The sequence below is a fragment of the Nothoprocta perdicaria genome, unplaced genomic scaffold (assembly GCF_003342845.1).
Source record: "Nothoprocta perdicaria isolate Ctin4 unplaced genomic scaffold, notPer1 scaffold_61, whole genome shotgun sequence".
Classification (NCBI taxonomy): domain Eukaryota; kingdom Metazoa; phylum Chordata; class Aves; order Tinamiformes; family Tinamidae; genus Nothoprocta; species Nothoprocta perdicaria.
This window is the reverse complement of record NW_020455877.1, coordinates 602970-618915: the sequence shown is the minus strand read 5'-3', so window position 1 is coordinate 618915 and position 15946 is coordinate 602970. Positions and strand designations below refer to the sequence as shown.

The window sequence follows — 15946 nt, the reverse complement described above, 5'->3', positions numbered from 1 at the left end:
AGATGTTAAAGCAGAAGAGCTTTAACATCTCTGCAGGTATTTCATAACCTTTTCGTCAGAAAGGCCCCACTAGGAAGATGAACTTTGACAGAGCCTGCAGCTAAATGAGGAGAGACATACGCTCTTCAAAGCACTGACACAACTTGCTAGTGCTTTATGCAAGAAGCCACAGATACACGGAAAGTTTCACTCTTGTGAATGTCAACATCTTTATAGCACTACGCTGGTCACAAAACTCTTCTGTATCTCTGTCATCCTTTTGCAAATGCAAAGTTGGAGCACGGCTTTCCTAACAAACCTCATTCGCATTCATGTCTTCCATCACATTCAAAAGAGTTGTAGGCACAACTTATAATTCATAACTGGCAATTTTTATGTGTGCTGATAATTTTCAATAAACAAAAAATACTTTTTCCTCTAACACAGGGCAAGAATTGCAATAAAACAAACAATACAATAGACAGATCAGTTCAGTGGAAAAAAATATACATAAATCTGTGTAATTCTTTTCCATTGCCAAGATGCAAAAGGAAGAGGAACATGAGAATAACTTGACAAATTTGCTAAATGCAATATTTTCATACCAGTAACAAGGCACTAGCGAAACAGTAAATGTTATGAAAACACATACTAATCAAGTTTGTTTCCCATCTTCAGCAACTAGCAAATAGTTTTTGTCCTCAGGCAAGAAGGATTATATATATAACAGATTCACATAATAGATGATAAATTACACTGCAAATTCATACCAGCCAAGTGTGCTGGACAGGTGCTGTTTCATTGCTCTTCTGCTACTGGATCCACTACACTCCGCTGGCGACCTGAAGGCCAGAACGTCGCTTTAAAGCAAACAAGGTATTTTTTTGCAACGAGGTCGCTCAGCCGACCACCAGCACCAGCCTAACTCCCCTCCACCCACACAACCCTGGATGTCCACGTGTGCCCATGCAGGTGCACATATAGACGCCAACAGACCAGCATGTGTACAACACCCCTCCTCCTATATCACTGCCCAAGCACTATGCACATCCTCTGCTGCATATGGAAGTAGGGACTACTTTCCTTCCAGAGGGGACTTGGGAGTCAAAAGCAACCATTTGCTGCAGCCAAGCAGGAGGAGGAATGTCTTTCACGTGGAGATTAACAAAAAGAGTGGAAAATCAGCTGCTGCCTGGGAACTAAACATCACAGTCCCTAAAGAGCAGTCATCTGAGCCCTGCCAAGGGATTCCCAAAACCTTAAAGCTGCCTCCAGCATTCCCTGCAGGAAGTGCAGGATCAGGGCTCCTGCCACAACCCTGAGCCCGCCGGGGGGAAACCACCTGTACACAGGGAAGGAAAAGGTGTCTGAGGTTTCCATATGCGACTGAGGCACCTTATTCCACTCAGGATCCCCTCATGGAATGCAGTTTCCAAAGGAAGCTCTTTCATCAGCCTCTGGCTGTAAACTCTTTTGCACAGAGTCATTCATGGCAGCGTTTGTGAATTCACCCAAGCATTCCAATCTCAGCCCTTCCTGGCCCTTGGAAAAGCTGCTCTTTCAACTTTATGTCATCTCTATTAGCTGCTCACTGCACCTGCAGATCTGCAACCATCTGGCTGGTAGCTCAGCATCGCATCGCTAGCTTAAAACAAATAGTCTCAGAATGCGAGAATCTCCAAATTCTCCTAAAATTCTCATTAACCAATTACATAGCCAAATGGAACCATTTGCAATCATTTTGGAGGGGAAACAAAAAAAAAAAGAAAAAAAGAAGAAAAAAAAAAAACGGACTGTGGAGTAATCTGAAAATAGTTATCTGCCAATAAGGACATGGCCCATGGCTTTTAATCACCTGCGAATTTCCGGAGTTGGCATTCGCTGCCCATGCGCAAGGCCAGGTGTGGGAGGCACAGCCCTACCTGCCCCCTACATACACCAATAAACCCCCTCCCTACTGCACAAATAGAGCAAATGGTTTAAGGAAAAGAGCAGCAAATCCCACTGACAGCAAATCCCACCGACAATTCTTTGGAGATAAATCCCCCAAAGGATAAGCTTTTCACATAGGAAAAAACAAACAATCAGGCCTATCTATAAAATATTGTCACTGACCCTGCACAAAACCTCTCCCATGCTTGGCAAGTGTTTGCATTTTATCAAATGCATAAACAAAACCTGAGATAAACAAATATGAGACAAGGCAGGCTCATTTCAGAGCCCCCTCAAAATTATAAATGAAAATGCCAAAGAGAGCTCTCGTTCATCATGTGGAAATTTTAAGTAGCACTGCAAAAAGCCATATGAGATTTATTACCGCCTGCAATTCTGATTTTTACAAAGTTAGCATGATAAAAAATAAAGCACACGGTAATTGGATTCAGAATAGGCTGGCAGACTGCTGAGTCTATTGAGGAATATTAGCAAATGGGATGCTTCCCTGGATTTCTGCCGGGATCAGTTCAAGACCTGATACTACTCAACATCTGCATTAATAATGTAGATGGAAATATATCAAAAAAAGATTACTGGCAGTGTCTGTTGTTGGCATGAACTTGGAGTATGTAAACAAGGGTAAGGAAGTTGGAAAGAGAGAGACTTTTCTCTCCCAACTAAGAAAAAAAATGTAGGAACAGCCACTTTTCATATGAGCTAGCAGAATTCAAGTAGAAGAGTGTCTTCCTTTTAAAAACTTCCCAGAGACTCTCAGAAAGACAGACTGACAGGAACAGCTTTCTGGAAGTAGCCAGGTTGATTGAACACGACGTTTTTCGAACACCTACTAACTACAAACACACCCTACACCAGGCAAGGTGTACTGAGGGATGATGCACAATCATGAAAGAAGATTCACAGTCAGGCAGCAAGGATGACCAACAGTATGAAAAATCCTCTTATGGGGAAAGTCAAAAGCCAGAGGGACGGATTACAGGTGAAAAAGACATGTAAGAGGAGCTATGATAAAATAAGCAATTAGGCATCAATAACAGCTCAGTAATTTCCTTTTTATCTGCCTCCTGACAACAAGAAGCCATTTGATTAGAGATCTCAAGTGAAAAATTAAGAGGTAATTCTCTGCACATTGAATATTATAAGCAGAACTCACCGCACCAAAAATGCCTGGCACCGCAACAGATACCAGGATTCAAGAGGAAATATCCTTTAGGGGTTAATTCTGCGGCTGCTGGCCCTGCTGCCAAAGCTCTGCTAAGAACCAAGATGACACAGAGCTACTCGGGCATCCTCTTCTCCACCTACACTAGCACAGGCAGCTCCTTCCTCACCTGAGCTCCCATCCAAAATCCCAAGTACTGCAGCAACTACAATCATGCCTTTTTTTTTTTTTTTTCTTTCCTGTCACCAGAGCTGGAAACTAAATTTTCTCTTCATGATGTCCTGTTGTTTACAGTTTGGGACGCCATCAGCAGAAACATCCCGGAGCTCCTGAAGTCCTGGAGTTGGACTTCAAGACGCTTACTTATTTCTGAAGTTGGTCCTTGAAGAAAAACAATCTAGGACAAATTGGTGGAAAAAAATGCTGTATTTAAAGAAATTTATTACTGTTTTCACATTCACAACAAGAGTGTTATAGCAGGAGCAAACTGAAAGCACGTTGTTTCCATAGCAATTGTTAAAATGACATGTTATCACCTACTAAGTAATTTAAAAATAAACAGACCACTTTAAGGAAAGTGGGAAGAAATCAGTCCCATTCATACTCAGTAGTGGGCACAGGGGATGTGTTTTTTCCCTACACATCTTAGCTCAAAACCTTACAGCTGTTGCTATTATGGCTGCCTTAAGGGGAAACTCTGACTACAATTTATGAAGTCACTATTAAGACAGTTTTCTGAACACAGAAATAATTATATGCTATCCTTCATAAACATTATTGTTCTCCCTTTGCGTATAGATCCCTTCCTTCATTTCCTATTTTTAATCTTCAAAAGAAGTCCCTGATGTCATAAGCACTGTCTGAAGGCTCAACAGAGAAAAATGGGAAATGTACTGCTATGGATGAGTAACGGCCCCACAGAGAGCAAAACGACAAGCCAAACATGAAAGACAACCAGATAATAACTCCGCTTTTTCTTTAATATGTGTTGTTAAAGATTTTTTTTTACCCTTTTTATTTTCCAGAAAAACACATTCTCAATTCAAAGTTACTTTTACATAATGGCAACATCCATACTGATCCCCAAATATCCACATAAACATAAAACTCTGCTGTAAGATGACTATGCAACAGAGACTGATGGATCCGTTCACCTTCTCTGTTTTTTCTGTCTTACTCTGTACCTGCTAGAATGAAACCTGCTTCAAGGCAGTACTAATTTAAGCAATTTATTTACTTCTGGCAAAATACCAATTTATTTACTTCTGGCAAAATACAAACAACTACTATGTGACCGCTTTACTAGTAGTCAAGAATAGCTACTATAAAACTATCAATTTCTTTTCCTTCATTTATCTCTGGGAAAGTGCAGTTTTTCCCACAGTATTCTCCTCTTCTACTGAACTAGAGTGGAGGTGAAGAGACTGAATCCCTTTGGAATGAAGAATCTAATTAACATCTATTAGGTGTTTAAACATTAATTAGACTACAATAATTTAATATCTAGGCTAATGTGATATTTGATTCTATAAATGTATATTTCTGCTACAGGGAGAAGGTTTTCCTCTGTATTATGCAGCATGTCATAAGGGTCAACCGCAATGGTCCCTGCCGGCCTTAAAATTCTGTGAATCCAGTGGGAAATCACTGCTTTATTCCAGGCAAAATAAGAAATGGAATTCTTTTACAACAGAATTAAACCTGAAAAGGAATATGAGCTAGTCATTTCTATATTTCTTTCTATTTTCTTTTTCATTTTCCTAATGAAAGTCACTTGTAACTGGCGTTCTCTAATTATCTGCAGAAACGCTGAAGCCGCTGAAGCACTAAAAATAGCACAGCAGAATTACATGAGCATGTGGAAATTAAATTGAGATGAAGATGGGGTTTGAAATGTACCCAACATTAAATTAATTGTGCAAGCTATAAAATCAGCCTAAAAAAAAAAAAATTAAATTATTTCTTCTTCAAATTTCATCTGGACTCACAAACTTAGTATCAGCACATTCAGAATATATATATTTTCACTGCCCCTAACATCTCTTTAATAATAATGCCTAAAAAAGAGATGCTGTTATTCATAGGGTAGGAATCTAAAGTCCCCCACAAAAATCAAAACAATACTTCTCACCTAGTGGATGTAATTGTTGAATAAATCATTCAAAAACTGCAAACAATTAAATAAATAGAGAAATGCAAGGAACTTTCTTAAATATATGAGGGGAAAAAAAGACAAATTTCTATACTAATAGGTATACATACATACATACAGCATTTCGACTTCTTTTATGAAGGTGCACTTGCATATGCCGATATAACTCACACTCATATAAACCACAGCAGATAAATTAGAATTTAGTCTACAAAATTCCTAGTCAAAACAGTCAATAATTTACTACTTTGTATGTACTGTACTTAAAAAGAATGGAAGTGAGAGCAGAGAGATCCTATCCTATCGCACATCGAGGAGTTTGTGATCCTTGGCTTGGATAAATTTAGCAGCCTAATCACAACGAAGGAGCCTGTAGGCAGCTCCCATTTGTCGCTAGAGATTTTGCCACCTGCCTGTCCTTGTCTTCATCTTGAAGTAAAGCTGCATTTTCTCATGTGAACATCATTTTCCTTGACAACAGAAAAGATTAATACAACTGTTTACTTCTAACAAGATCCTCCAGGAGCCATTAAGACCATAATGACAGCAAACCTCTCCAGATGAACCTGTGCAGCACGTCGTGCCCTGACTGGCGGCACCAATGCTGCACAAATTGGGATTCCCAACACCTGAATGGACCTAGGACTACGTATCCTCTTTTTCCCTCCAGTGTTTAACCACAATTACTCATATTGACCATTTATGTTCCTAGGAATGTAGATTCAAGATGGATGGAAAGCATGGCAGCACTTAAATACAGATCCACAAATCCCGTTAAGCCTTTACTTCCAGACAGTGGGACAAGCTCAAATGAGTTTGTTTGTCTTCTGTTTCTTTTTGCTTAAGGATATTGCACTTCCAAAATTTTCACAAGATTTTCAGATGATGTAGCCTTTAACAGTATGGCAGGACAGAGAGCTTTGTGGGACCTGTATTTAACAGACTATTCTTCATCACTCTTTCTACTTTACAGCCAAAAACACAAATAATCTAGTTAATTTTCCAGAGCCAAGGCTTTCTTCAGAGTGTTCTGTCGCCACAATGGTGTTAAAAAAGATATTTTTCCCAGTAAAGAAAGAAACAATTAGGTCACTTTTTTTTATATATTACTTATTAGCAACAGAAGAGTGTTGGAGTAATCTCCTCCTTTTCAGAAGCAGTGAACTGAGCCTAAGCGCCTCATCTCAAAATGTTAAAAATCAGTCCTAGAGTCATTCAGCGAACTTTTAGGAGTTCTCACAGATGTGTCCATGTTTGTGTTGTGTAAATGAACCACACACAGAAAGGATCTGATACACATGAGCTCTGAGATGAGCATAAGGGCAAAAAAAGACGGTTGAACAAAATTTACTACAAAGAATCATGAATCTGTCACTGTACCTCAAGCATATACACAGTCTGACAGTGGTAGCTTCTCTGGATATTTTTGTGTATACAAATCTAGGTGTACATATTCATACATGTACATATGAATCAAACTACTGTAGCTCCATTTCCATGTGAAGATATACTTACTAATATATAGCACAAGAAAAGCTACCTCATGCACTTAACACGTTCATTCACTTATCTGTTCCTCTTGAATTCTGCCTTTTCTTTTCTTGCCCTTTCTGCTGCTGACGTCCTTCCTCCATTTAAAAAAAAAATAGTTCTTGTTACTTTTAATTCGCTGTGTCCTCAGGTTACCTTCTAATGTTCAACAGAAGCACTTTGCCATGTGCTCTAGCACAGTTGTGTCGTGTGTTTGAAACCCTGGGCATCTCCTGCTACCAGCTGACACTCGTCATTGGCTCAGAAGCTCTCAGTTCCACACTGGTGAGCTGTACTCACAACTCACAGAGGCAAACACATTAACACATCACAGGCTCTTCAGGAAAGAGCTAAGCATACACCCAGACACTCTCAATGAATGGCTAATTTTTATTGCCATAGTTACACTGTAGATATTCATGGCACTGGAGATCTTGATAGCGCATTCCCTGCAAGCTACCAAACTGGGTACTGATACTGTAAGCAGGGAATCTTGGTCTGGGCAAAAGATAAATTGTGCTTCAAGTTAATAATAACCATTTGCTTAAGTTTTTTTCCCCAGGAAAGAGAATATCAAGGTATCCAAGCTTCCTTAGTTCTTACATTCTTAGGAAAAACACTTATATATGATTGTTATAATTTTGTGTACTTCAATACCTAATAAAAACTTGTTATGAAAACCTGCTTTCTTGAGAGATTACTGAAAAGCAAACCTATGTTTAACAACTCAAAAACAAAGTTATTTGACTCAGACCTTATCACAAAGGGATGTGAAAGAGAAAAATCCTGGCCACATCTCATTCTGTTTCATAGAACTGCTTGATACACCACCCACAGCACTTCAATGAACAGAAGAAGAACACTAAAACCACAAAGACTAAATTCAAAGCACATTTTTAAGACTTCAAAATTTGATTTGCTTTTAAATATCTCAGTGTGTTTATTTAATATTTGCCTTAAATGCATTATGAAAATGATAAACACAATCGTACATAAAGCAACATGCACACGATCCAGACAGGAATTATCTGCTGCTCTATTAGACATTACTAGATTTCTTCTTAATATATGTGCTGGTAAAAATAAAGTTAGTACCAAGTCAAGTAGCACCATGAAACATGAATGAGCACATATGGTGCCCCAGACTTTGTGTATATAGCAAGCAGTGAGGTGAACTGGAGCAGATCTGTAAACGAAATGACTTCACACTGACACTCTTTACATCTCCATTAGAAGTGATTTGTGCTTTGCTTTAGACTAGACTTAGCTGGGATCACCAAACCAAAACCAAGTGCACTGGATACACTCAGTGCTATAACAGAGGCTGCTGTCTGAGGGAAAGTTTACAGACTCTTCCCTGGACTGAAGGCTCTCCGGTAAGTCCATGCTGTCCCTCTCCCCTGTTCCAAGCAGGGCACAGCAGCCTGACACCACTGGCACCACCAGGAAGCTGCCCCAGAAGCTTTCAGCATTCTCTGTTTGCAAAAGCATGTCAAGAAAACTTCTTGCCCAGAAGGCAAGGTCTTATTTCAAAACTGCCCAACTGTTTCGATTCCAAGTATCACATATATGTGCCCTTAATTACTGTTGCTTTCCTTGACTTGCAGACTCTTGCCCTGCTTCAAAAAGTGCTGCTGCTTGCAAAAATCTTGCTAAGTAGTTTACTACTCACACAGTGAAAGGACCCTCATTAACATCAAAAAGAGGATGCTGCAAGGCCGTGAGGTATTTGATGCAATGGCACCCAAATACTTGTGGAGGCACCGCCACCTTAATTTAAGCTGTCCGCGCTTCTCCAGCAGTTCCAGGGCTCAGAAATACATTTTCTGAAAACTCGGGCACAATTCTGGCCAGCTACTTCTGAGCAGCAAGTGGTGCATGAGTTCATAACAGCAGGGCACGTCTCAAGCAACACCATCCTAACTGGATGGGCAAACACCAAAGGAATTTTCTGTCAACACTTGTTCCCAAAAACACGAACAATTCGTTTCTGTTCCAGTGCGGTCACTCTTGCCCGTATGCTGTGGCAGCAGAAAGATGGAGCAATTTCAACCAAATAACTACTTTCTGCACCTATGATCTTCTGCAAAACAGTATGTTTCCACCATGGCATGCCGACTCTCCTGCTCAGAAGCACAGATGGTGCTTTAACAATTGCTGTATTCAAAATGCTATCAAAGGCTGCTTCACAGGCTCTTTTATGCTCCCAGCATCCAATATACTCACTATACATTTGTATTTTTTGTATATTCTCCTATGAATCACCATAGGATTTCCCTTAATGAGCCATGTTTCTAATTACTGCTACTGCTGCTTACCCAGCGAGGGCAGAGCTAGAACAACTTCCACCTTTAGGAACATTAAAGAAGTCATGACGATTGCTATGTGGGCTTCACTCTGCACAGGGTTTAAGAATTCGGAATACACACAGAACTCCTAAAGCCAGGTTGAATGCAAGCAACCAAGCCTCAGCATGCCTAAGAGCTAACATGGGTGCTTTTACATAAAGGGTATCTTTCACTGTCACGACAGATACTGGATTCACTCCTTGAAGGATAAAGATGGTTCAGACAATGCTGTACAAGTGGTAACAAAATGAACATAAACTTCTGAAGGAATAACCATGTAAGGCAGCGTGACTGCTTTTCTGAGCATCAAAATCAGGAGGCAGCAGGCCACTCAGGCTGGATCAATCTCCTCTCCACCCCATGTGAAAGAGCTAAGCCCCTGCTTGTCCTCTGAGTCCTGGCTTCAGGTACCTTGTGTAGCTTGAGGGAAGAGGAGATCCCCAGAGTTCTGCCTCCAGCCACATTGTCCTGACTACCTCCAGCACAGATGCAGTAAGAACTTGTCAGCTCGAGGCCTGTGACACAGACCACCACGCCAGACCCATTCAGGAGCTGCTGCCTAATGACATCTTCCCCTCACACAGGCTTAGAGCTACAGTCCCCTCTCCCCCAACACCAACAGTGAAACAAACCAGTAGGCCTGGAGAGCTACACCCCACACACCAGGCACAGCTACACCCAACAAACCATCTGCCTCTTGATCAAGGAGGATGTTTTATCATCCAGGACAGAAAGCTTTTGCTCCCCTTTGCAGTCCTCAGAGCAGAGGGAAGCTACAGAGTGGCCTCGCTGCACTCGCCAACTCCCTCACACACCAGTCTGGCTGCTCATGGAGCAGTAGCTTAGAAGACAGATTTGGACCATGAACAAAGAACAGAAGAGGCCACATGTAACGTATCACCCTAAGTAAATTTATTTTGAAATAACGTGAAAACAAAACACAAAAACAGCAGTGCCCTAATTCCACACCACACTTAGTGCAAAAAATGTCAAAGCCGATAGGAAACATTTACCTCATACAAAACTGTAGTGTTCCCATGAAGAAGAGGCCCATAGCAAATGTAGGAATGACCAACGACCCAGCCTAAATCAGATGCTGCCCACCACACCTAAAACCAAACAAGAACACGAGAATAGTGTTATGTTTGTTTTGTTTTTTTTTTTAAAGAAGATCCAAAAAGTTTAATGATCTTTAAACGGGATTACCTCACCAGGTTTGAGTCCATATACAGCTGACATTGTCCAGTGCAGCATAACTGCATAGCCGCCTGTTGGTCTGACAACACCCTAAAAGAGGAAATTGAATATTTCAGATCTTCTAAAGGAGGCAACAAAACTCCTTCTTCAAGGAACTCCTGGATTTTTAACAGAAAAAAAACTTAAAATTGTGTAATTCCAATGCTTCTCATTTAAGACAAGGATTCATTCCTGCAGGTACATGCCTGTGCTAATATTCCCACTGAAGAAATTGCAAAAAAGGAGAAAAAAATTCTAGACGACAATAGTTTTCAGAACATAGCTACCAAACTCTAGAATTCTCTCATTAAAACTGAATATACAAATACTAAGTGAAATAAATAAATAAATATTTACATCACTGAAACTTCAGCCATCTAAACACCAGGCATCTCTCTTAAACTCACTGTTTTCTCTCAATGTATTTAAAATGGGGAAAGAGAAGCACCTGGGGAAGTTGTCAATGCCTCAAATAAGTAGGATAAATTACTCCCTCTTTCTGCAGTGACTAAAACGTCAGACCACCATCTTAGACCAGGTGTCTCTATTTGAAAGGTTTAGTATCTGGTCTGAAGTACATATCTGAGAGCAAACTGAAGCACAGCAATTCTAGAAGAGGGATTTGAAAACTAAAAAAGAAAATATCACATTAATAAACACATTTTCAGCAGCAGCATCTTGCAGACTGGCAAGCCCAAAACTGGTTCTAGAACATCACCACTGTAAAAGTTTTACAAAAAAAAATCTGTAATTTGTAAATTTGTAAAAAATATTTGTAATTTATAAAAAAGGTAAAAAATATTATTTTGTAATATCTTCATGTTCCTTATATACGTCACCACCTTCTAGAACAGTTTTGCAAAGAAGAAACACAGAAAGTCATGTCCTGAACTGAAAGTCAAATGAGATTCATCAGACCAAACTCCTGTCTAGAGCGCAGACATCTATAAAACAGACTCTGTGTCTGAGCTAGCCAGGCTCCCCTCTCCTTGCGTCATTAAACAGAGTCGACCACAGCAGAGAACAGTTAACTGGCGCTCCATGAATTTCAGAAAGCAGACGGCCTTTGTTAGTCTCAGTTTCTAAACAAACTTAGTCTCTGCTCAAGTTCCTTTTGAAAGGGAAAAAAAAAAAAGTTTTATTCATTAACTCACTCAGAATCTAGGTCTAAGACAGTTGTAGAGTAAAAGAGAAAGACATTTGATATTTTCACTCCTAAGGAATCAAGAAAGCTAGATAAGATGGTAACTTTTCATCACTTTCTTACGTATTTTAACTTCTTTCCTTTTTTCCGGGATAAATTTCCTGACATAAGAGAGCAAAGCAGAGGCCAATGAACACCAGAAAAAGGTACAAGATCAGCTGTACACCACCACCACAAAGGCCTTGGGGGACGGGAACGTATGCAGCCTACTGAGATTCTTTGAAAATGAGATTATGAAGACTAAGTGGCATTTGAAAGCAATCATTTCCAAAGCATGCCCCATGCTAGTGTTCTAGCCTTACTCAGTCTGAACGTTCATTTTCATGTGAATTACATTGTCAAAACTGTTCAACAACCCAAGCCTTTAAAGCATATGAAATTCCATTCAATCTGTAATTTCAATCATAGCATCTCATCTAGGGAAAGATTAGCTAATAGGTAAATAACAAGGAAAGACTGCTTAGCAATAAATGCTATCACAGCAGTGATACATTGACCAATCTTGCCACTGAATGATCGAATTGCGCGCATCTCAAGTGGTGAAAATACACAGATATGTAGCTGTACATGGATGAAAGATGCTCCACTGACCTTCAACATGTATATTGTATAAGCATTTCAAAGTATATGGAGTTTATTTTTATGTCCCTACACTTCAAACAAACAAATATCATTTACTCTCAGACAATGAAGTAAACAGTGAAATGTGAGCATATGAGGTTACAGTATTTCTGACTCGGATTATCACTTACAGCAGTGACCTCTGGCAAACATTTTCCATCTTTTAAAGCAAATATTTTCTCAAGTAGTATTGCAAATGGGTTGTTCAAAGACACTTAGACCACAGAGAGTCCTTTACCTTGGGCAATCCTGTTGTTCCGGATGTATACAGAATATAAAGTGGATGGTCTGAAGGAACAGAGACACATTCATAAGGTTGTGCTTTTGCAAGCTCTTCCTCCCAGTCGAGATCACGACCTGGGACAAGAGGAACATGGCCCTGCCCATTGGAAAACATAGAAGTGTTCAGATAAAGCATGTGGAAGAAAACAGAAGTGGTTCAAAAGACATGCACTTTTCTGTAATCTCTTGGTTGCATTAGTTCTATTTACTATTTAAATCTTATGAATATAAAATTCATATAGGTAACAAGCTACAACACATACACCAAAATCTATTTTCCTTGTAAAAGAGAAAATTGAAAGTACATGAACCATGTACATGAAAGTTAATATAAGGCACAATCCTCGTACACTCACCAGGTTAGGCCTCCTGTAGATGAGAACTTTCTCAGGTTTGTTCTGTACTCTTGCCAGTGCTCCTTCCATAAGGGATATATATTCCACCTTCCTTTTTGGTTCTACTCCAAAACTTGCTGTTACAATAAGTTTAGGCTAAAATAAATGAGTTAGGTTGTTAACATACGTAAGTAACATTTACATATATTGTAAAAACCTTATAATCTATTTTTTCCATGAAATTATTCAATTAACGTAGCACAATGTATAAAATCTATTTCCAGCTAAGTAGAAAACTGATATGAACCAATTTCTAAGGAAACAAATCTTCTGTGATCTTGCTGCTCATAGGTCTGGTTGCTGTTCAGCAGCACACTTGCACCTTTTGATGCCCTCAGTCATTTTCAACTACTTTGAGTAACAATTCAATAATATAAAGTTTCTGAAAAACACCGAACAGACAGAAAAATGCATCTTCATATTAGTACAACAAAGGAAAAGCTGTACTCAGAATTCAGTATTCTGTACTCAGAAAGTGCAAGAATTAGCTGCTCTGTTTGGTCTTCTTCCTGTCTCCTGTGCCTGGTGGCATCTTGCAGAACTCTCTGTAGCACTTCTGTTTTTTTTCTCAGCTTGTAACTAAACACAGCAAGTTAGGTAAAAGGTAAAAATAAAGAGGAATAAGATAGCAAACAGAGAGAGAAGAAACTTGAAATATCAGAAAGGAATAAGCTGAGGTCATAACATCCATGAAGAAAGTAAAACTACAGTCTTCCCAATGAAGGCTGCACAATCAGGATGCAAATCCAAACTTCCGTAGTTCCATTTCTTATTGAATAACTTATAATAATAGAATAATATCCAAATGTAGATTCAGCAGATGCATTTTTTTCATAAAATAAAGCTTTATATAAAACTCCCTAATCTAAGGCAGGAAACCTTTCTTTGTTGCATATAAAATGTTTTAACTGAAGTCCCAAGATCACAAACTGAAATCTGGTAGTATTTATTTGTTTGCAATACTTCAGGAAATAAATGGTAGGAACAAATAAACTGTTAGGAGACATTCCTATTGAAGAACAAGGCCTAAATCTCTTGCTTTTTGAGTTTTGGAAAGAATGCATTTATCTTGTGCACCTCACAGTCTAATCAAGTTAGTTTACTAATTGTATACATTAGCATAAATCTCATTAGGGAGGCACAAACCACAGTGCCACAGTTAAGGCTGCATTAAACTTTGTACAGAAAGCACATTAAATTGTTTTCTTGCAGTCTAAATCTCCCATTCAGGGAAGTTTGCTAATTATTTTGCATACAAAATAAAGATCAGCTTTTCAGATGAGCTTCAAAACTTCAGCATTTGTTATCTTTTTTTTTTTTTTTTGCTACAGTGATTTTAATGAAAGAATATACAATACAGCACCTTTAACTGAAAATGCATCTGGAGGCTATCTTGAAATTACACTGTAATTAATGTAAGACATTAACACTGTTGTATTTAATTGTTACAATGAAAGACTGCTGTCAATGCCAAGTTTACAGTCATTTGCAAGTGGTGCCACTTCTGCTCACCAAATCCTTCACACGCAGTAAGGAAGACTGAAAACACCGATTCTGAGGTGGCCAAGATGAAATCTTTCCTGAATGGCAGTTACTGTCTGGAAGCATCATGGACTACTCCGTGCAACCCACTGGATCATTTTTAGTTTTAACTGCTGTTTTCCAGTGTTTTTCCTCTCTGCCTCCTAACATTGCTTCCATCTCTGCTCCCACATTCCTTTGTGCAGTTCTGTGACCATGTCCTATTACCACATGTGTTTATTTGTGAGGTAGACCACAGTGCTCTGAACAAATGGACCTGAATTGTACCATACAAACAAAAAAGAACACTATTGTCTTCTAATCTTCAAAATATAAGCTAAACATGTATTACGAAAAAAAAAGACTAGTGTTTAGAGACGATGCAAGAGAGGGCTGCCTCGCTGTGGTGAGGATGTGCTTCCCTTCCCTCACGTTGAGATCCTCCTCCAGCCCCTCCAAGCTGACCTCCCTCTAACCAGCACATAGGCAGGGACTAACTAAGCATGTGCCCACCCAAATACAGCCAGAATGCAAAAATGACTGCAAATCAGCCAACTTACGCCGCAAAAAGGGGTTAGCCCGAGCCCCTGAGCTCTCAGCTGCAGGTGCAACCCGCCTTGAGCAGCGATGCCTTTGAGGCGCCCAGAGGAGGCCAAGATCAAGAGATTCCCAACCCATCACAGGTCCTTGGCCAGTGCCTAATGAAACACCAGAGCTCTGCACACTTTGATGAGTTGCATCACGCATCAACTGTGCACATGATCCATCAGACAGCAAGCACTAACCAAGCCAGGGCTACGGCTGCATCCGGCTGCTCCCAGATTCCTCCGAGGAGGAGTCTGCTAAGCAAGGCTGCCCGCTCTGAACAGGAGCGTCCTTGACAGTTTGACAATTTTGTCTGACCCCTTCCTCCACGTGGTAACTGTCTGAGCACATCTTGCCATCGAACCTCCTTAAATCTCTGTGCTATCTGACACTGAATATTAAACCACTGCCTTTTTCTCAAGGAAACAGGTAGCTGCTGCTCCCTCACAAGCAAAGGGCACCTCGTCCACGCCAACGAGGTGACCGCCCTGCTGCAGCTGCTGGCCTTGCTGCCTCATCACGCAGAGGGCTCCTCACCTTGGGATGGGAAGCAGAGTTAACCTTTTGTAGCCCTGTCTGCATGCAGGAGCCATGTCTGATTCAGAATAAACTATCACAGAATATTAGCTCTTTTTTTTTTTTTTCCCCCAGGGATGCCTTGCTGAAACCTCAAAATCTGTCAACTGTGAAGGAGAGGAGAATACAGCATTTCTGTCCTCCATGGAAGATAATCACAGATGGCTTTGAAAAACTGTGGTGTTTCATGCATTTTCCATTTCAAAGAACGGCTGTTCACTTGCAAATCATAATACTGCTTTAATCCAAAGTGTTTCCAAAAGTCAGCCCTCTGAAGAACTCCATTACTTTTATTTCTCAATATCTAGACTTTTTAGAATCTAAAAAACCCTCCAGAATTGCCATATAATGCTCAAAGGAGACAAGATAGGTTGGCTGTTGTAAGCATAGCATCTATTAAAC

At 39.9% G+C, this 15946-nt stretch overlaps 1 protein-coding gene across 1 annotated transcript in view; it reads right to left on the bottom strand.

The window, feature by feature from the left end:
* ACSS3 (acyl-CoA synthetase short chain family member 3) overlaps positions 1-15946 on the bottom strand; it is a 64344-nt gene that overhangs the window by 35681 nt on the left and 12717 nt on the right. The window contains exons 3-6 of the mRNA XM_026049717.1: positions 12824-12958; positions 12424-12564; positions 10331-10411; positions 10138-10233 (exon numbers count right to left, since the gene is read on the bottom strand). Coding sequence (XP_025905502.1) covers positions 10138-10233; positions 10331-10411; positions 12424-12564; positions 12824-12958 — 453 coding nt within the window. The remainder of the gene's footprint in view (positions 1-10137; positions 10234-10330; positions 10412-12423; positions 12565-12823; positions 12959-15946) is intronic.